This window comes from Ipomoea nil, unplaced genomic scaffold, assembly GCF_001879475.1.
Source record: "Ipomoea nil cultivar Tokyo-kokei standard unplaced genomic scaffold, Asagao_1.1 scaffold1576, whole genome shotgun sequence".
Taxonomy (NCBI): Eukaryota; Viridiplantae; Streptophyta; class Magnoliopsida; order Solanales; family Convolvulaceae; genus Ipomoea; species Ipomoea nil.
Window position 1 is genome coordinate 2,882,425 of NW_017618004.1, and position 21,553 is coordinate 2,903,977.

General features: G+C 34.8%; 2 protein-coding genes and 1 non-coding gene across 5 annotated transcripts; all 3 read right to left on the reverse strand.

The window, feature by feature from the left end:
* Nucleotides 1-1,166: 1,166 nt before the first annotated feature.
* Nucleotides 1,167-1,240, reverse strand: TRNAI-AAU. The gene has a single exon. It is a non-coding gene; the product is annotated as a tRNA-Ile (tRNA).
* A 2,336-nt stretch (nt 1,241-3,576) lies between these two features.
* Nucleotides 3,577-5,416, reverse strand: LOC109190572 (cytochrome P450 71A1-like). 2 transcript variants are annotated; one of them, XR_002055742.1, is made up of 3 exons: nt 4,490-5,416; nt 3,710-4,381; nt 3,577-3,679 (listed from the first exon to the last, which is right to left on the reverse strand). XR_002055742.1 is itself a non-coding variant. In XM_019341081.1 (2 exons), the coding sequence occupies exons 1-2, from the start codon at nt 5,384-5,386 to the stop codon at nt 3,776-3,778; spliced, it is 1,503 nt and encodes a 500-aa protein (XP_019196626.1). In that variant the 5' UTR covers nt 5,387-5,416; the 3' UTR covers nt 3,577-3,775. The 2 variants fall into 2 exon arrangements, 1 of the variants encoding a protein (XP_019196626.1); XM_019341081.1 differs by having other exon boundaries at nt 3,577-4,381.
* A 5,073-nt stretch (nt 5,417-10,489) lies between these two features.
* Nucleotides 10,490-12,412, reverse strand: LOC109190574 (cytochrome P450 83B1-like). 2 transcript variants are annotated; one of them, XM_019341084.1, is made up of 3 exons: nt 11,410-12,412; nt 10,677-11,296; nt 10,490-10,613 (listed from the first exon to the last, which is right to left on the reverse strand). In XM_019341084.1, exons 1-2 carry the CDS (start codon nt 12,304-12,306, stop codon nt 10,694-10,696), a joined length of 1,500 nt encoding a protein of 499 aa, XP_019196629.1. In that variant the 5' UTR covers nt 12,307-12,412; the 3' UTR covers nt 10,490-10,613; nt 10,677-10,693. The 2 variants fall into 2 exon arrangements, with proteins under 2 accessions (XP_019196629.1, XP_019196628.1); XM_019341083.1 differs by having other exon boundaries at nt 10,490-11,296.
* Nucleotides 12,413-21,553: the final 9,141 nt, after the last annotated feature.

Genomic DNA, 21,553 nt, shown 5'->3' on the forward strand with positions numbered 1-21,553 from the left:
TAGGTCGGGAAGGAGGTAAGCACCTCGACCTCCCCCCACTTCGAGAATTGGTCAGCAATCACAGTAGCTTAATCCGACGGCGGTAAAAGTGATGACTTCAAGAATCTTCGAGCAAGTGGAGAAATCCGCAAGGCCTCCAACCTGCACCTCTGCATGAAGAGCACGCGTCACACATGTCGAGCTTTTTGGCATGTGTTCCCCCAACTCCCCTATAAATAGCGCATTTAGTGCAGGGGAATTGAAGACTTTTTGGAGGATTTTTCTATCTAGCCTTATCAAGCTCAGGAACCTCTGGCCTCACATCATTACCCGATCATAAATTTTTAAACCATCAAGCAGATCGGTCCACGATCACACCGTACACGCTACGTATTTGTAGACCCTGTAAGATTTACCATATTAGTACTTTACGTATTTGTAGGACTTACCGTATTTACTACATCATTTTGGTGCCGTTCGTGAGGAACGGTACATAGCAAGCCGCTCATTGTGTTTCTACCAATCTCCAACATATACCCATATTTAGATTTCTTTAACGAACTGAGCCAGAAGCTGAAGACAACAACTCTGACCTGAGGACTCACCTGAACTCCCGAATGGACCTCAATCAAAATCTGACAAAGGGAGCGCTTCCACCCGAGCCGATAAACATGATACACCAATTAAGGACCTACATTCCCAGTGACTCCCGCTTAGAGGGGTCCTAGCCTCAAGCTTACCAATTTAGCAGCTTTCATTGGCAGTGACTTAATAGTAGAGTTAGGAACTATACATCGTGCATATTTGTAACTAAAGCGAATTCTGAGATAGGTATCTCTCCGAGCAATCTTGTGCAAGGAAACAACATGACTAGCTAGCTAACCTTTTTGGGGTTGCGTTGTTAATTGGTGCCATCACAATTTGTTTTGTATCAAACCTTGTTGATGGACGTGCATTATATTATGCCGGATTTTTGTGATTAGCAGTATATCCAAATCTGTGCTATAAACACTCATGTGGAGAGCACGAGATTCGACTTGAATTCTTCACAAATCATTGGGAGTGAATTGCCGCTTCATCCTATGTACTTTATTTTGATTGCACTTCTTGGCCTGTTTGTGTTTGGCCTTCTTTCGTACCTGAACCTTGTGTAATAAAGTGTGTACGCCGTAAAATAATACAAATAATGGCCCATGCAGGTCTCGAACCTACGACCTTCGCGTTATTAGCACGGCGCTCTAACCAACTGAGCTAATAAGCCCTAAAATTTATTGTTACTGAAAACATATTTATTCAAATAAAATGGTTGTTAGTGCTGACTAGCAAGGGTTTTTAGACTTGAGTCTGCGAAAATCAGTCTATTTGAGTGTTTGATTAATTAGTTTTTTAGTAACAATTTATTGCTTCAAAACAAATTCAAAAAGCTGTTCAAAGTAACTTTTTCGATAATCTTTTTGAAAAAGTCATTTTGTATGTAATCAGCTATCTGCTAACAGCTAATTTATTACCAAACATACATATTTCTATAATCAACTAATGTTATTAACTAGTCAAGCCCACTAACTCAATCAGCTAAGAGTTATTTACTAAACACCTCCAATATGTGAACTGTAGGTGAATAAACAAAAAGTTATACGATCATAAATTGAGCATGTCAATATATTATGAAGTTAATGATTTATTTAGTTTATGGTGTAGTATTACACATATAGCTTTTAAACTTGTTGTATTGGCTTAGTAGTCTTATTTCTTGTATATTAGTACAATTATGTGATTGTATTTAGTTTACATTTAAATATATATAGTTTTAAATAATTATTTTTACATTTAATTATGATTATTATAGTATAATATTAAGAGATATTTGGTTGAAAATTAATAAATTTTTATTATGAATTTAAGGTATTAATTTTATGAATGAATTTATAATTAACAAATTATGCACGTATTATACCAAAGTTGTTTATGGTTGCACAAAAAATAGTGCCACTAAATGCACCGTTTAAAAAAATTCACGGTATGGCATAGTTTTTGACCAGGATCTATAACATTATAATTGGCCTTAGTTTTTTCCTAATTGGCAAGTGAGAGTCCATAATTAATTTTTTTGTTTAATATTTTGTAAAAAGTGATGTGAAAGTTAGATTTTTTTTTTATTTACTGAGTTAAAGTTATAAGGATGCAGAGAAAATAATGATTAGTGTAAATATAATGTTCGTATTGGAGGAATGTGTATAGCGTTGCATGGACAAAGAAACTAAAACGTACGTAGGCCAATGCCGTCCTTTGACAATCATTATACCATTGGACATAGTCACATTAGGTTCATTACTAGTATATTAAATGTTCATTTTTAGTATATTGAATACTCATTTTTTAAAGGTTTCTTTTTTATGTATTAAATGTCTATTTTAAAGCATAATTAATACATATCAAAAAATAAACATTCAGTAAGTGGCTTGTGGTCCACTGGTATCGGATGGCTTCCCTATGTGGGAGGGCTAGGTTTCGAGCCTCGATGTAGGCATAGATTGATTGTATGGGTATCCCCCTTCCTTTGTAAAAAAAAATAAAATAAAATAAACATTCAGTACATTGAAAATGAAATTCAATATACTAAAAATGAACATTTATCTGTGGTTTACATTGTAATGTGGATAGCTAGGGGTGGGCACTTCAGGTTTTAAAAAATGAAACCATTCAATTTCAATTTTTTTTTTTCGATTTGAAAGATTTCGGTTTCAGCTCGGTTGGGATCGGTTTGATTTAAGAATTCAGACATTCTCTAGTTCTCATGTACATAATTATTTATTTATTTTCATTAATACTTTAAATTTCAAAATCTAAACAAGTAAAAAATATATATTTTAAATTTCTTAATTCAAAATAAGTCCAAACCGAACCAACCTCTTCACATGCATTTGGCGTTCTACAACAACGTCTCACATAATCGACGGCTCGTAGATAATATTTCATAATAAAGAACAATTGTGAAATTTTAGATTAGGGAATTGAAGATTATTTAGTATGTATATATATATATATATATATATATATATATATATATATAAACTGATTGATTTTTAAATTTTGTTTGATCTTTTAATTGAATTAATCGAAACTATTCGATTTATAAAATATAAAACTTATTGATTTTTAATAATAAACCAAAAGTGAAATGTGGATTCAATTCACTTCAAATAACCCAAATCAAAATACTCACTCCTATGGACCGCAATGTGAACTATACAATTTGCCATCATTCTGAGTGGTACTGAAAATGGCCGGCGGGTAGGACAGTGGCGTGATGTGCATCAGTATCCACAATTCCATAACGTGTGTATTTGTAGCATCCACTCACGTCACGTCACGTCACGTCAACTTTTATTTCGTTTGTCTCTAGTATGCGTATTATCTTCCTGTTCTGAACATATTTCTACCATGTATATATTTTGTACCAATCATCATTTCAAATATTTATTACGGACTATCATTTTTTTTTGTTGTAAATTTAAACTTCTTTAACTAGTTCTCAGGAATAATGTTAACGCAGTTGCGCGTTTAGAATAATACAGGGATAATAGGAAGATAATAGAGTGGAGAGAAACTGCAGAAAATAGTATTGCCTGGTATTTATTACACAATTAAGTTTCATACTATCTTCGAAACTTCAAGAACGTATAGTAGCATATCAAAGCATGGGTAAGCGACATACAAAAGTAACTAGCATTTGGCAATTAAGTCAAGTAGAGATATTCATGGATCAATTTAATGTTGATCCAAAATTGAGCACAAATCACACCTTTTTGGCAACAAGGCACAAAGGGATCTTCTTATGCATTGTAATTCCGGGCGAAACGTTGGTGTCAATGTCTTCTTTCTTCAGCCAAGAAGGAAGTTCCCAATCAAACGCATAAAGAAGATTAGCGAGTGCAAGCTCCGCTGATGCAACCCCTAGTGCTATCCCGGGACAAACTCTCCTGCCACCTCCAAATGGAATGAATTCGAAATCTTGTCCTTTATAGTCAACCTTGTTATCTAGAAATCTCTCAGGATAGAATTCGTGAGGGTTTTCCCAACACTCAGGGTCTCTAGCAATAGCCCAACTATTCACAAATACTAGCATTTTCGGCTTAATTTCATATCCATCAATGGTGCAATTTGAGAGGGTTTCTCGTTCAACTAGGATGGGAACGGGTGGATATAACCTCAAGGTTTCTTTTACAACGGCTTTAAAATATGGTAATTCTTGAATGTCTTCTTCATTTATTCTACCTTTCTTCCCTACACGGTCCCTTATTTCTGATTGCACTATATTCATTATCCTAGGTTCTTTCATTAGAGCCGTCATGGCCCAGACTATTAGAGCTGCACTTGTGTCTGATCCGGCAACAAAAACAATCTGGAGTTTAAGAGATATGACAAATTTAAGGAAGAAATGAAAATATAATGTAAAAGATAGAAACTCAAACAGACAAAGGAAATTAAGAAATAAAACATCAAAACTTACCATTAACACCGCTTTAATGTGATCCCAAGTGAGATTGACTGAAGATGAATTCTCCATCTTCAAACTGATTAAAACATCAAGTATATCACCATCCATTGATTTTGGCCTGTTTGGATCAAGATGTTGATCAATGAGTTCTTGATATAACGAATCCTGCTCCTTGAAAACTCTCTCAAGTCTTGCAGAGTTGCCAATGAGTTTATCTAACCAACCAAAAGATGGCAAAAAATCTGCAATTAAGGAGCCTCCCACCATCATTGCTTGAGATTCAGCCAGAAGTTTGTGAAACCCCCACTTCCCTTGCATTTCCTCATCATAACTCTTCCCAAAAGCAGACCTACAAATTATGTTACAAGTTAGAGACATGACTATCTCGCTTAAATTTACTAGTTGAGACGACAAGGCAAGCTCGGATATGCGATTCATCATCTGAGAGACTTCATCTTCCCGGATTGGTTGAAACTGCTTTACTCTTTTGAGGCTAAAGAGATGAAGAACAGAAATCTTTCTTATCTCTCTCCAATAGTCTCCATAAGGCGTAAACGCAATATCTAAGCCGTTGTAGGATAATGTCTGCCGGCCTATATATGAAGGCCGACTAGAAAACACCAAGTCGTGTGTCTTTAAGGCCTCTTTCGCCATTCTCGCTGAGGAAATTACTACAACTTGTCTGTAACCAAGTTTGATGCGCATCAAGGGGCCATATTTCTTTGAAAGTTTCCACAGGAAGACATGGGGCGCTGCACTATTAAGTTGATGCAAGTTCCCAATGATTGGAAGGCCTGGAGGACTTGGAAGAGAAGTTTGTGGCTTCCCAATACGTTTGCAAGTAGGAAGAAGAATATAATAATAAATCAAAATAAGAGCAGCAGGTAGAAGAAAAAGATGTAAAGCCATTTTTGCTTCATCTAAAATCCAAAGACAAATTAAACCATTTGACACCCACTTGGGAAGTAATATAAACAAGACCATCCCCATCTGTACATGATTTTTGTTAGAATTTTTTTTTCCTTGTCATCTAGGAGAAAGTAATATAAGAGCATCTCCATTGGTTCATGATTTTTGTTAGATATTTTTTTGCTATCTAGGAGAAAGTAATATAAGAGCATCTTCATCAGTTCATGATTTTTATTAGATTTTTTTTATGACTATGGGGAAGAAAGTAATATAAGAGCATCTCCATCCGTTTATGATTTCTGTTAGATATTTTTTTTGCCATCTAGGAAAAAGTAATATAAGAGCATCTCCATCCGTTATGATTTCTGTTAGATATTTTTTTTTGCCATCTAGGAAAAAGTAATATAAGAGCATCTCCATTCGTTTATGATTTTTGTTAGATATTTTTTTTGCCATCTAGGAGAAAGTAATATAAGAGCATCTCCATAAGTTCATGATTTTTATTAGATTTTTTTTTTGCCATCTAGGAGAAAGTGATATAAGAGCATCTCCATCTGTTTATGATTTCTGTTAGATATATTTTTTGCCATGAGAAAGTAATATAGGAGCATCTCCATAACTTCATGATTTTTATTAGATATTTTTTTTTTGCCATAATCTAGGAGAAAGTAATATAAGAGCATTTCCCTCCATTTATGATTTCTGTTAGATATTTCTTTTGCCATCTAGGAGAAAGTAATATAAGAGCATCTCCATTCGTTTATGATTTCTGTTAGATATTTTTTTTGCCATCTAGGAGAAAGTAATATAGGAGCATCTCCATAAGTTCATGATTTTTATTAGATTTTTTTATTTTTTTATTTTTTTTTGCTATCGGGGAGAAAGTAATATAAGAGCATCTCCATCAGTTTATGATTTTTGTTTGATTATTTTTTTATTTTTATTTTTTATTTTATTTATTTATTTTGCTATCTAGAAGCTAAGGAAGTAATATAGGAACATTTTCATCCGTTCATGATTTTTGTTAAATTTTTATTTTTTATTTTTTTTGCCATCTAGAAGAAAGAGAGTGGGAGAGAAAAAGAGGGGAAAAAAAAAAGAAAAAAAAAAAAAAAGAAAGTTGTGTCAGTTAAAAAAAATGCTTCTTAACACGTTCAGATGGTGTGTACACGCGCATGGTATGCACTAGGTAGAACACGCATTGAGGGTTTTTTTTTTTTTTTTTTTTTTTTTTTTTTTTGTGATGGGTCCCACAAAAACTTGATTCCTACAAATTAAGTTTTTGATCTCTCATCTCATCTCTTCCCTTCACTACCTCACTTCCTCCCTCCTCCCCATCAAGCAAAAAACCCACAAAACCTTCTATGCTGGTACAAATATTACATGTCTAATAATTGTCCAATTGCATTCGATATCATTTCTTGAGTAAAATGAAATCAATTAAGAACAGAAAACGTAAACAAAGAGTTTAACTGTACATTTACAAAACTACCTGTTCGACTTTGCTTCACTAACGTAACTAGCATCCACTACACTTGTCATATTCAAGCTACACCCATCCACTACACTTCAACATATATACGTAACTACCATCCACTACACTTCAACATATATATACAATAGATCTTTGCTTCACTAACGTAACTACCATCCACTACACTTCAACACATGATACTTCACATGTCATATTCAAGCTACACTATACAATAGATCTCAACCTTGTAGAATATGCCTTTATTTTTTTTAATACTAGTTCATAACTAGTTTCTCAAACTATTGAAGCATAAAGAGCCAATATCGCCTCCACTGAGGCTCGATCCCACAACCTCCCATATAAAGGAGCAACTTCGTGTCACTGGAACACAAGATCCTTAATTTGCACCTTGTTGAATATGCCCTTAGGAAATAAACTTGCAATATTTAGCACACCTATGGGTCGGGGTAGTTATGCTCATCTAGCAATGCAACTAGAAACACCCAACAAGTTCAACCAATGATTGAACTTGTTAGTAGTCATTATCTTCAATTCATCAATATGTCAATTACATTATCACTAGTAAGAACTTTTTGCAACTATATATATCTCTTCGGAAGCAACTAACTCTCTAATCTTGTGGAACCTCACATCAATATGCTTAGTCTTAGAATGGTAAACTTGGTTCTTAGCTAGCCAAATAGATGACATTTTGACTATCACAAAGCAATTGAACTCGACCTTGCTCAATACCCATTTCCTTGACCAAACTTGAAACCATAGTGATTTGTTCTTAGTTTTCTCCAGGAGAGAAGTGAGAACCATTCAGCGCCGTCCACGTGTACACTCCGTGCTCCTGTTTTGGTCGGGGCCAAACGGTTCGGGTCAAAGTTAGCAGGCCAACCTTTGGGCCTATATAAGCGACATTGACCCTCCATTTTAGGGGGTCCTTCTCTCTCCTCCATCTCTCTACACTTAGAAGCCTCTCAACTCTCTCTACAAGCTCTCCAAATTATACAATGAATAAAAGGCACCCTTGAGCTACATTTATGTCTTCTTTCCTTTGTTATTATTCTACGATTCTCGTACTTGCTTTATACATACGGTATGCACTCTGGGTAATTATCCACATCAATGCTGACATGTTATTTTTTTTTATCTAACTTGCGGTTTTTTTTTTTCACTTTTTTTTTTTCTGCAGAAAAATTCAATTTCTTTTACGTATTTCTAGATTATGTTGATTTCTAATATGGCTTGAAAGATTCCAACTCCTCATCTGTTGCGAGTGTTGAGTGTGAAAACACGTAGAGGTATTCTAATCGGAATGCATCCATGTTGTTGTTACCATAAATTTGCCCTGCAAAATGTATATTTTTGTCGTTGAGGGGTACCCCATCGTCTTCACAAACATGGCCGCTTCCCTCGGGGACATATGGCCGTGTCCTTTCTTCGCTGTCTATCTCTTTCTCTTTTCAGTGTTGCACATTATACCTCATAACGTGAAGTTCCTTAGCTTCTACTTCAGTCAGATTGTGGCTGCGGCCAGTAAACGTAAGCATGTCCTTTTCGTATCTACACTCAAAGGAAGTCGGTTAATTAAGTTACACCTCAAACATTAAATCAAAAGTCGTGTTAGTTATTATATGTCAAATGAAGAGCCTATACAAATCATCGTTGTCCCTTAGTCTATTAACCAGCTCTTTTCCAAGCTTCTCAATCTCAAGTATATACAAAGAGTCTCATAAACACACCATCCAAAACCAAAATAAAAACTAATGCCAATGCCAGTGCCAATAAATGGGCTCAAAAACCACAAAAGCAGTAACATACTTATTTCACATCCGATGAGAAAATAGTTTCACTGTTTTCTGGAAAATTCGCAAAAGAAATCAACATAATCTGGAAATACGTAAAAAAAAAAAAAATTGGATTTTTCTGCCGAAAAAGTGACTAAAGCAGCAAGTTAGATGAAAAAAAATAATATGTCAACATTTTGTTTTTATTTTATTTTTTCATGTAAGCAAATTAGATGGGTTACTTGTTAGAAACTTGCTAAAAATGTTAGATGGAAAATAATTGGAAATATATTAACCTAGATGGACCATATTTTAATTCATGGTGCTAGATGAACGATCAATATTAGTATATGGGCCTATTTAACCCTTCTGCAAAACTTTTATTTCGTTCGCGCGTCTCTAGTATACTTACTATCTTGCTATCATGAACATATGGCAATTTATATCCTGCACCACGGCGCGCGTTGCATTGTGCACCCAGATGCAAAACGACGTCGTTTCATTTTTTTTTAATTTTTTTTTATTTTTTTTGAAATTTCGCTACCCTGGTAGTTAATTTTCCTTTTAAAAAAATCTCATGTTCAAAAATGTACATAATGTTATACTAGAATACACATAATTGTATACATGAATGTACATAATTATATAACAAAATACACATACTCTTTTTTAAAAGATAATACACATAATCTAACATAATACATAAAAACATAAACTTTTAACATAATACACAACAACTCTTAACATAATACACAAAAATTTTCTGATTCGGATGTACATAATTGTATAAAAAAAATATACATAATAAAAAATATACATAATTGTATAAACAAATATACATAATCATGTCAACTTCGTACTGCGCCTCCACAAACGATGAGGCGCGGGGCGCACAGTGCACTGTGGGCCGTGGTGCAGGGTATAACGATTGTGAACATATATTTATGTACCAATCATCATTTTAAATATTTATTTCGGAGTATCATTACTTTTTATTGTAATTGAACTTCTTTAACTCAGTTCTCCGGAACAATCTAATTTCCAAAAAAAAAAAAAAAAAAAGAAAAGTTCACCGGAACAATCTTAGGGTCCGTTTGGAAAGTAGGAAAATGACTTCTGGAAAATGTTTTCTGGAAAATGAGTCATTTTCTGGAAAACATTTTCCTTTCCAGTGTTTGGTTGCATTATGGAAAACTGTTTTTCTGTGTTTGGTTCATTTTCTAGAAAATGAGTAGAATTGTATAATTAAACATTTTAATTATTTTATTTAAAATATTACAACATGTATAATAATATATAATAATATAATATTAATTTTAAATATAATAAAAAATAGCTAAGTTTTTCAAAAAAAAAAAAAAAACTAATAACATATCAAAAATATTATGGTGGTGGTGGTGGTGTAGTGGTAGTGGTGTTATTCGTTATATAATAATAATAATAATAATAATAATAATAATAATAATAATAATAATAATAATAATAATAATAATAATTGGTATTATTGGTGGTGGCGGGGGTATAGTGGTGGTGGCGGCGGCAATAGTGGTGGTGATGGTGGTATGGTGTTGATGATGTTGGTGGTGGTGTGATGTTGGTGTAAAAGTTGGAAAATGACTTCCCCCAAAAAAAATGGGAAATCATTTTCCTCCAAAACAAGCCTATTTTCCAAAGTCAACGGAAAATGATTTCCGTTGACTTGATTTTCCAGGCACATCCAAACACTGGAAACTTGAAAAATGATTTCCAGAACTCATTTTCCAGGTTTCCAAACACACCCTTAATGCAGTTGCGCGTTAAGAATAATGCAGGAATAATAGCAAGAAAATAAAGTGGAGAGAAACTGCAGAAAATAGTCTGGTATTAAACAAGTTTCATACAACTCGAAACTTCAAGAACGTAGCATATCAAAGCATGGGTAAGCAACATACAAAAGTAACTAGGATATTTTGACAACGAACATCTGGCAATTAAGTCAAGTAGAGATATTAATGGAACAATTTAATGTTGATCCAATGATCCACAATTGAGCACAACTCACACCTTTTTGGCAACAAGACACAAAGGGATCTTCTTATGCATTGTAATTCCGGACGAAACATTGGTGTCAATGTCTTCTTTCTTCACCCAAGAAGGAAGTTCCCAATCAAACGCATAAAGAAGATTAGCGAGTGCAAGCTCCGCTGATGCAATCCCTAGCGCTATTCCAGGACAAATTCTTCTGCCAGCTCCAAATGGAATGAATTCAAAATCTTGTCCTTTATAGTCAACTTTGTTATCAAGAAATCTTTCCGGATAGAATTCATGAGGGTTTTCCCAACACGCAGGATCTCTGGCAATGGCCCAACTGTTCACAAATATTAGCATTTTTGGCTTAATTTCATATCCTTCAAAGGTGCATTTTGAGAGGGTTTCTCGTTCTACGAGTGGAACGGGTGGATATAACCTCATGGTTTCTTTTACAACTGCCTTAAAATATGGTAATTCTTGAATGTCTTCTTCATCTATTCTACCTTTCTTTCCTACACGGTCCCTGATTTCTGATTGCACTATATTCTTTACCCTAGGTTCTTTCATTAGAGCGGTCATGACCCAAACTATTACAGCTGCACTTGTGTCGGATCCGCCAACAAAAACAATCTGAAGTTTAAGAGAAATGACGAATTTAAAGAAGAAATGAAAATATAATGTAAAAGATAGAAACTCACACAGACAAAGGAAATTAAGAAATAAATTAAAACATCTGAACTTACCATTAACACTGCTTTAATGTGATCCCAAGTAAGATTGACTGAAGATGAATTCTCCATCTTCAAACTGATTAAAACATCAAGTATATCACCATCCATTGATTTTGGCCTGTTTGGATCAAGATGTTGATTAATGAGTTCTTGATATAACGAATCCTGCTCCTTGAAAACTCTCTCAAGTCTTGCAGAATTTCCAATGAGTTTATCTAACCAACCAAAAGATGGCAAATAATCTGCAATAAAGGAGCCTCCCATCATCATTGCTTGAGATTCAGCCAGAAGTTTGTGAAACCCCCACTTCCCTGGTCTTTCCTCATCGTAATTCTTCCCAAAAGCAGACCTACAAATTATGTTGCAAGTTAGAGACATGACTATCTCGCTTAGATTTACTAGTTGAGACGACAAGGCAAGCTCAGATATGCGATTCATCATCCGAGAGACTTCATCTTCCCGGATTGGTTGAAACAGCTTCACTCTCCTGTGGCTAAAGAGATGAAGAACAGCAATCTTTCTTATCTCTCTCCAATAGTCTCCATAAGGCGTAAATGCAATATCTAGGCCGTTGTAGGATAACGTCTGCCGACCTATATATGAAGGCATACTAGAAAACGCCAAGTCGTGTGTCTTTAAGGCCTCTTTCGCCATTCTCGCTGAGGAAATCACTACAACTTGTCTGTAACCAAGTTTCATGCGCATCAAGGGGCCATATTTCTTGGAAAGTTTCCACAGGAAAACATGGGGCGCTGCACTATTAAGTTGATGCAAGTTTCCAATGATTGGAAGGCCTGGAGGACCTGGAAGAGAAGTTTGTGGCTTCCCAAAACGTTTGCAAGTAGGAAGAAGAACATAATAATAAATCAAAATAAGAGCAGCAGGTAGAAGAAAAAGATGTAAAGCCATTTTTGCTTCAATTCAAATCCAAAGACAAATTAAACCATTTGACACCCACTTGGGAAGTAATATAAGAGCATCTCAATCAGTTCATGATTTTTGTTAGATTTTATTTTTATTTTTATTTTTTTTGCTATCAAGAAGAAAGTAATTAATAATATAAGAGCATCTCCATCATGTCATTGTTTTTGTTAGATTTTTATTTGTTGCTATTTAGAAGAAAAGTATTATAAGAGTATCTCCATCAGTTCATTATTTTTGTTAGATTTTTATTTTTGCTATCTAGGAGAAAGTAAAATAAGAACATCTCTATGGGTTCATGATTTTTGTTAGATTTTGTTTCACCAGGAAAGTTATATAAGAACATCTCATTAGTTCATGGTTTCTGTTAGATTTTTTTTCTTTTTTTTTTTTTTGCCATTTAGGAGAAAGTAATATAAGAGCATCTCCATCACTTCACGATTTTTGTTAGATTTTTTTTTTTTTTTTTTTCGCAATCTAGGAGAAAGTAATATAAGAGCATCTCTATCAGTTCATAATTTTTGTTAGATTTGTTGTTGTTATTGTTGCTATCTTGAAGAAAGTAATATAAGAGCATCTCTATCTGTTCATGATTTTTGTTAGATTTTTATTTTTGCCATCGAGGAGAAAATAAAATAAGAGCATCTCCATTCGTTCATGACTTTTGTTAGATTTTTATTTTTGACATCGAGGAGAAAGTGAAATAAGAGCATCTCCATCCGTTCATGATTTTTGTTAGATTTTTTTTTTTCGTCATCTAAGAGAAAGTAATATAAGAGCATCTCCATCAGTTCATGATTTTTGTTAGATTTTTTATTTTATCCAACTAGAATAAAGTAATATAAGAGCATCTCTGATTGATTTTTGTTAGATTTTTATTTTTTTCATCTAGGAGAAAGAGCATAGGAAAAGAGGAAAAAGAAAAAAGAAAAAAATTGTGTTAGTAAAAAAAAAAAGATGAAAAAATGCTTCGTAACATGTTCAGATGGTGCGCACGTAGGTGCCTCGAAAAGTCTGTATTAAAAAATAAAAAAAAAAATGCTTATTTAGCTTTTCGTGACACCTTATACAGGTGCCTCGGAAAGCTAAACACTTTCAGAGACTTGGAATCTGAGTCACCTGTACAGGTGACTCGGAAAGTGTTTTATAGGAAACTTAGATAGTTTTTTTGTACTAATGTGCTAATGACCTTGTGGCCTAGTGGCACGAAGTGATTTTTCTAAATGGGAGGTTATGAGTTCAAACCTTAGTGGGTAGCTATGAACAGAAAACTCTCATCCTTCATTATATGTTAAATGGAGTTACATGCATGAGCGGATCTAGTATGGGGACAGCCCCCACTCACCCCACCCCATGTATAACCCTTAAATGGAGTTACATGCATGAGCGGATCTAGTATGGGGACAGCTAATAAAAGTTATTAAGAGATGGTTAGATTAGGTGGCAAAACATGTGATTGGCCTTAAGAATGGCCATGGTTTGAATCTTACCATATACTTTTATTCAACACGGCTTTTCTTTTCAAAAGATACAATTTCTTAATGACTTATAAATATTAATTAATGGTGAATTAATTATGTTTCATATTTTGTTGTGAATATTTTTATAAAATTTTGATGTGTTTTATTTTCCACACATATCCAACATTATTTATGACTATACTTTTTAAGTGTTTCATTTTTTTTTCTTCAAACTATCTCTTTTGTTATGTTTCGCCCCCCACTAAAAAAAAGTTAGATCCGCCACTGGTTACTTGATACGTGGGATTTGATCGTGAGTAAAATTTGCGATCTTTTGAGTGGTACTTTTAAGCTGAAAATGATTTGGACAATATTATTCACAACTCCACAACGTCTGTATTTGTAGCATCCACTCAGTGGCGTGATGTACATCAGTATCCACATGCATCAACTTTTTTTTTTTTTTTTTTTTTTTTTTTTTTTTTTTAACGTTTGTCTCGTACTCTCTTGCTATTGTAATCGATCATATTTCTCCCATATATTTATGTCCCAATCATAATTTCGTGTACATATATATATATATATATATATATATATATATATATATATATATATATATATATATATATATATGGGGAAGGGATCAGATGCATTTATGGTTTCCCATGCGGTTGTGCGGTTGATTAATGTGGGTGAATTTTATACTTAATGTGCATTAGTCTTGTGTTTAATGTGCCTGAGATTTGTACTTAATGTGTGTGAGTGTGTAATGTTAATGTGCGTAAGTTTTGTACTTAATGTGCCTGAGTATTGTGCTTAATGTGCGAGAGGTTTGTGCTTAATGTGCGTGACTTTTAACACAATCACACAGGAAGCTATAAACAAAATACATTCAGACCACAAACTCACACACATTAAACACAAACGTCAGACGAAGACGAAAACGTATATGATGAAGAACAGAGAGAGGGGAAGAGAGGATTAAGGGAATAGGAAGAGAAGACGAAGACGTGTATAATGAAGAACAGAGAGAGAGGAAGAGAGGATTAAGGGAATAGGAAGAGAAGACGAAGAGGTATATGAAGAAAAACAGAGAGAGAGGAAGAGAAGATTAAGAGAAAAGAGAGGAAGAGAAGACGAAGACGTATATGTACAGGAGCAACATGAGCACATTAACATTACACATTAAGTACAAAACTCACGCACATCAAGTACAAAGCTTAGGCACATTAAGCACACGACTCACGCACATTAATCACCGCACTGGAACCTTTCACTATATATATATATATATATATATATATATATATATATATATATATATATATATATATATCTATTTGAATGCTACAAACTCTATTACATTGTAGCTAGTATCTGTTCAAACATACTTTTTCTCCACTGAGGCTCGATCTCATGACCTCCCACATGAGAAAAATCACTACATGTCATCTGAGTACAAGGTGTTTGACAATTTCATATATTTATTATCATTATTTTTAAATATTAACTGTATTCGAATTAATTATCATATTTTAAAACTATGGAGAAAAAGATTTATATTTTCATTTAATAACAACGTACTGTAAATAATTTCCATAGCATTTATATTTATAAAAATAATATTGACATATATACACAAATAATATATCTATATTCTACATCTACATCTACATCTACATACATACAAAAAAACCTAATAAGAGCCAATAAAGTTAGACCCCTAACAAGAACTAATAAATGTTGGTGTAATTGTTTGTTGAAATTAATGGTTCATATTATTTTGATTTTAGTATATTTTTTTATTTTACCCTCTATTATATCATTTACTTTTTTCTAAATACTTCTGCATTCCGTTACTGTAAACTTTAGTAACGGAATATTCTGTTAACTATTTATTATTGTTAACATTGATTTTTATAAGGAAGGTCTTAGGTTCGAACCTAATCCCAATCAAAATTGACATAATTGTTAAACATATACTATGAATATATTAGACTATAGTGTATTAAAAAATACAAAATAAAATTTAACATGAACTTTGGTCAATTAATTAGAACCACACATTGGGCATTGATGAAGCAGTACACCTAATTTACAGTATATATTCAACATAGATGAGAAATTATTATGTCTATAATCATTGTCTTTTTGGGGAATGAAGATTTGGTTATGTTTTTAAGGTGTACTGTGCCAAGACACTAATATTGCACGTGAAGCACACCAGGGGATCGGACTAGATCAAATGAAGAATTCATTTATGGTGGGAGTGCCAATCGTATATATTTCCAATATGTCTATAATCATTGTCTTTTTGGGGAATGAAAATTTGGTTCTGTTTTTAAGGTGTACTGCGCCAAGACACTAATATTATTGCAGTGAATTGAAGCACACCAGGGGATCGGACTAGATCAAATCAATAATTCATTTAAGGTGAGAGTGCCAATTGTATATATATTTCCAATACGATATATTGTGGCAATCGAATTTCAATATATATTTTTTTATTGTAATACATAAATTTATTTGCCAAATATGCTAGCTTAATTAGAGCATCCTCATTAGGCACAATTTTTGAAAAATTTTTGTAGAGATGATTAGGAGAGGATATATGAAAGAAAAAAAAATAGCAAAGGAAATTGCAGTGTGCGCGACTAGCTGGGCACTTTGGTTGTGCCTCACACGAATTAGTAGGATCTTTTTTTCATATTTCTCTCTCTTCCACCTATGCTTGGCCTCACAAAAAAAAAAAAAAAAAAAAAAAAAAAAAAAACCTAAAAACCATTTATTATGATGGTAAGGATCTTGATATTGCAAAGGAAAGGTTTGAAAGAGCTCTCAGTAGTGTTGGCTAGAGTGTTTCTCTCTCTAGAGAATTCTCTCTGACTTCTCTCTAGAGTGCCAATGCCCAAGTGAGTTCATCCGATTTTCGTATGCAAGGTTTCTTCGATTTTCATTGAGTTTGGCTACTGGAATTGGATTCTAATCTGATTTCATGGATCATTAACATATTATATATAATAATAGAGTTAATTCCACTTTTAGTCCTACATTTATTGCGCATTCGACACATTTTGTCCGCTTTTATTAATTTTGCCACATTTTAACTAGACTTAATAAAAGTTGTACACTTTTAGTCCAATGCCACAATTGATGTTAAGTTGCCGTGAAGTAGAAGGGCAAATCTGTCATTTCATATGCAATTCTTCATCAGCTCGTCTCCCCAGTCAAAATTGAAGAGACCATCAGACATTCAAACCCTTTCTGCTTCATTCCAGAATGTTAGAATTTTCTCTATCAATTATCCTTGAGAAGGAGACAGCAGCAAACTCTCATCCACTGCGTAGGTCCCTAACATGGCCGTTATCTGCCATCCAAAACCCCTCGCCGCCCTCCTCAGCCACGTGGCCACCGCTGCGCCACCACTTCTCCGCCTACTCCACACCCTCCATTCACGACATGATTCCACATCTTCCTCTGCTCTGCCGTAGCTCGATTCTGAATACTACCAGTCTACCACCACCACTACGGCGATCAAGCTAGACCGCTATTCGCCGCCGAGTTTACACCAAGATAGGCCGTTGGCGGAGGCCGTGAATCAAGACACTCAGGAGTGGGTTCCTCTAAGAGGAGTGTAATGGGTGTTTATTGGTTTCAAGATGAAGCACCTATACGCCGAGAGGCTCTCAAAGCTTCTGGAAGTCCCCCACATTTCCATCAGTAGCATCCTTTGTCAAGACCTCAGTCCTCGTTCCTCCCTCTATAAACAGGTACGCGTAGTTTTCTTCTAAACATTTTTCGAACTAATTTACTCAATTTAAAGCAAATTTCCATCATTTTTATTCTAAACCGTTCAAATTTTGATGCCAATATTTATGTTAATTTTGTCAAATTTAAGTCATATTTCTTGAACATAACTTATATTGGTATAGAGTTTGAGCTCCTTATCGAGAATCAAGAAATAAACTATTTTATTTACACTGCAAAATATGAAATAATTTGTTTCAAACTGAGTAAATTAGTGAGTAATTAAAAATTAAGAGGCTGTTTTAATACTCTGGTAACTGGTGCATTTTCAAGGAGTATGTCTAATTTGAAAATCTTCAAAAGACTTATTGCAGATATTGCAGATATATAGGGTGTTGGGTTTAATTTGTCTGATATAAATTGCAGATACAATGAGACGGAGAACAATGGTTGCTGAAGAGATTCTATTTGGATTGTTGTCAAAGAGGTCCGAAGATGGATATCACAAAGGAGAAACTGGGTACACGTACCACTGATGGTCTCTCGACTTTGACTGGGAGACCAAGAAACAATAAGGTTGATAGAAGAATTGTACATGAAAGGACAAAATTACCCTTCTACTTCACGGCAACTTATTGGACTAAAAGTGTCCAATTTTTATTAATTCTGAATAAAATGTGACAAAATTAATAAAAGCGGACAAAATATGTCCAATGCACAATAAATGTAGGATCAAAAGTGGAATTAACTCATAATAATATGTTTGCATGTTTCGATTTTTATTCATGTGATTTTCGAATTAATCAATGGCTTTTGAGACAACAGTTTGTCGTTTTTCATATGATTTCTTGGCCGTCTACACCTATTCACCGCCGGCTGACTTTGTCTCTTGGGATAACGACGAAACATTACTTTGTCTTTATCGATGAAGACATCCGATGGTTTCCCGGCGAGAACACGTATGCGATGGCCAACGAATTTCCGGGATGATGTTTTGGGATTTTTCCGATGGCTTTTGCGTTGACGATGTTTACCCCAACCACGACGGCGACTTGTACAACGACGGTGGTCTCATTCCGGTCGCTCTGCTCCGATTTACGGTGGTTCATGGGGTGAGTTCGTTGACGTATTGTGCTCCGGTGGTGTCCTCCTCCGGCAGATCAGGAGTCTGGTGACGGCCATAAGATTCATACTCTGGCTCTCCATATTTCTCGGCGACTGGAAGGGCGCGATCTGGGCAGTTGTGGGTGCTTGAATGATCTCTGTATCACCACCCATGGACGACGGCAGTTCTCTGATTTCTGCGGTATTATCCGGCGAGCTATTCCGGGTGAGTTCCTCTGTTAATCGGTGATTTTAAAGTTGTTTATGGCGTTGGGGGTTATGTCCGGTGAAAGGGACGTCTCCGGCGTGTTTGCCTCTGTTTGTTGCCCGTGTGTGGATGGGTTTTCTCCGATATGGATTGCATTGGAGATGGTCATGGGGTTCCCAGTCTTCTGTCCGATGGTCCTCGAATTTTCCGGCCGGTTTGGGGTGTTTCCGTCTGTGTTTGGGTGGTGCAATGGTGGTGGACAAAGTTCCGGCGTAGTTCTGTTCGGCGTTCATGGCCCCGGGGTTAATGTTTTTCAGAATTATTCGAAGCAGTGTGTGTGGATTTTCTGGCGGAGACTGAGTTGCTGTCCGGTGGTGTTTGCGTTTTTCCGGTGGAAACCAGGTGGCCGTGTTTGTTGTCTAGGTGCCGTCGGGATTCACGTCAACCAGTATTGCCGGAGCTCCGGTTGACCGCCTCTGGCCGTTAGATGGAAATTTGTTGGCTATTTTTGGTATCTTCCAGATTCTTGGGTATTCTGGTGATTCAACGCGTTTTGGGATTGTGTTCTACGACTTTTGAAGATGGACGGTGCACCCTGGATGCTGAGACCGGGTCGACCCGTGTAATGGTGGGTTGACCCGGTGGTGGTTAAGTAGTTATATGGTACATGGTTTGAGCAAGGTGAACTCCGTGGCTAGATGGGATAAGAGGTCGTATTTGAGCGGTCTGGTGTAGGTTCGATTCTCTCAAATGACGGAGGATTTTTAGTATTTCTTCCTCCCATATGTAGACTTTGTACTACCATATTCTATTTTTTGAGCCATGGTTCTAAAGGTTGAGTATGGTTCAGTGGTGGAAATGGCGTGCTTTGGGCCGTCAAGCCAGGGTTCGAGTCTTCCGGCAGCGCTGTTTTGGGTTTTGGTGCATTTCTCTGGGGATTTCCGTGCATGGAGTTCATTTGAGACACAACGTAGTGCACCTAATTTGCTTAGCGGTTTTATGTTTTTTTTTTGTATTCAGGGTATGCCCCGGTGATCCATGTATTTGGACATTTGTTTTTTATTTACATCTCTCGATTTGTCGTAGTAGCTTTAATGTCTTATTAATCATGCCTTACCCCAATACCAATACTACACATATTAACGATGCTCGGATTAATTAGGTAGCTTTTCCGTCTTGTTAAACTGGTGTGAATAGGAAAGCCATGATATGCAGTAATAATTTTGATAAATGCCAATTTGTTTTATTTTTACCTTACGTTTATTGTAGAAGTTGCTTGTATTTTGTAAATTTTAGACATTTTAGAAAATGACAAACATTTTTGTACTAGTGATATTTGGATGTTTGATGTGTGTCTCTCTAACACTTGCTAAGAATTGCATGCTCCCCAATTTTGTGAAACCAGGCCAACATTTCCCACACTAGCTAGCTCACCCGTTATACAACGTAATTATGTAAATGACATAACAATTTTACAAACTTTCGGGCATCGCACGTGCATTGCATGCGTATCACACGTGTATCGCACGAATAATTGGGTACTTATTTGCTCGAATTCAAGCAAGAATAATATCAGAAAACATAATCGATTCAACTCATTAATTTCATCAATTGCACTATATAATATTCATTGTTATAATTTATATAATTATATAATTGTATATTAATCCAAATATTTTTAAAATATTATGATAATTCATTTCGTGCAATGCACAAGTGAAAATACTAGTAAATTTAATTGCAAAGTATGCTAGCTTATTAGTAGCTTTAATATCTTAATCATCATTTGAACAACGTACCATATATCTCCACCACCCTGCACACAATCAATATTTAAATTATAAAAAAATTGTAATTATTTAGCTTTGATTCTCTCAGTCCTCACACTATTTTGCTTTTCATTAATTCCCAATTGCATATGTCAATTTCATTCTTCTTTCTATGTTGGGTGTGCATTGGCTGTCCATATGAGTTTGGATGTGTGTGCATATTAGGTGGGCATTTGTTTTTTATTTCTATGATAGTAGTTGTTATAACAAGATTTGGTTGTGTTCTGTTGTTTTGATCAATTGGGAGAGATATCTAATACCCTCTGATGTGTGCGTGTAAGTGTGTGTGTGTATATATATATATATATATATATATATATATATATACATGTGCGCGTGCGTGTTAAACAAAAATATATTGTGGCAATTGAATTTCAATATTTTTTTTAATTGTAATACATAAATTTATTTGCCAAATATGCTAGCTTAGTAGCTTTAATGTCTTAATCATCATGCCTCAGCCCAATTTCAATACTACACATATTAACGATGCTCAAATTAAGTGGCATTTCCGTCTTCGATTCCTTGTTAAACTGGTGTGAATAGGAAAGTCATGATATATGCAATACTAATTGTGATAAATGCTAATTTGTCTTATTTTTACCTTACGCTTATTGTAGAAGTTGCTTGTATTTTGTTAATTTTAGAAATTTTTTAAAATGACATAGACATAAAACAAGGATTGGGGCCGTAGAAATAGACATGTATTGTTTGGGAAGACGTGTATTGTTTATTATTATCATTAAAAAAAGCATACATTTTTTTTTTAAATACTATATATATATGTTCTTAACCTAGAAATAGACATGTATTGTTTATTATTATCATTAAAAAGATATACACTTGTTAAAAATAAATGTGTAAAGTTAACACTTTACGCGTCTGTG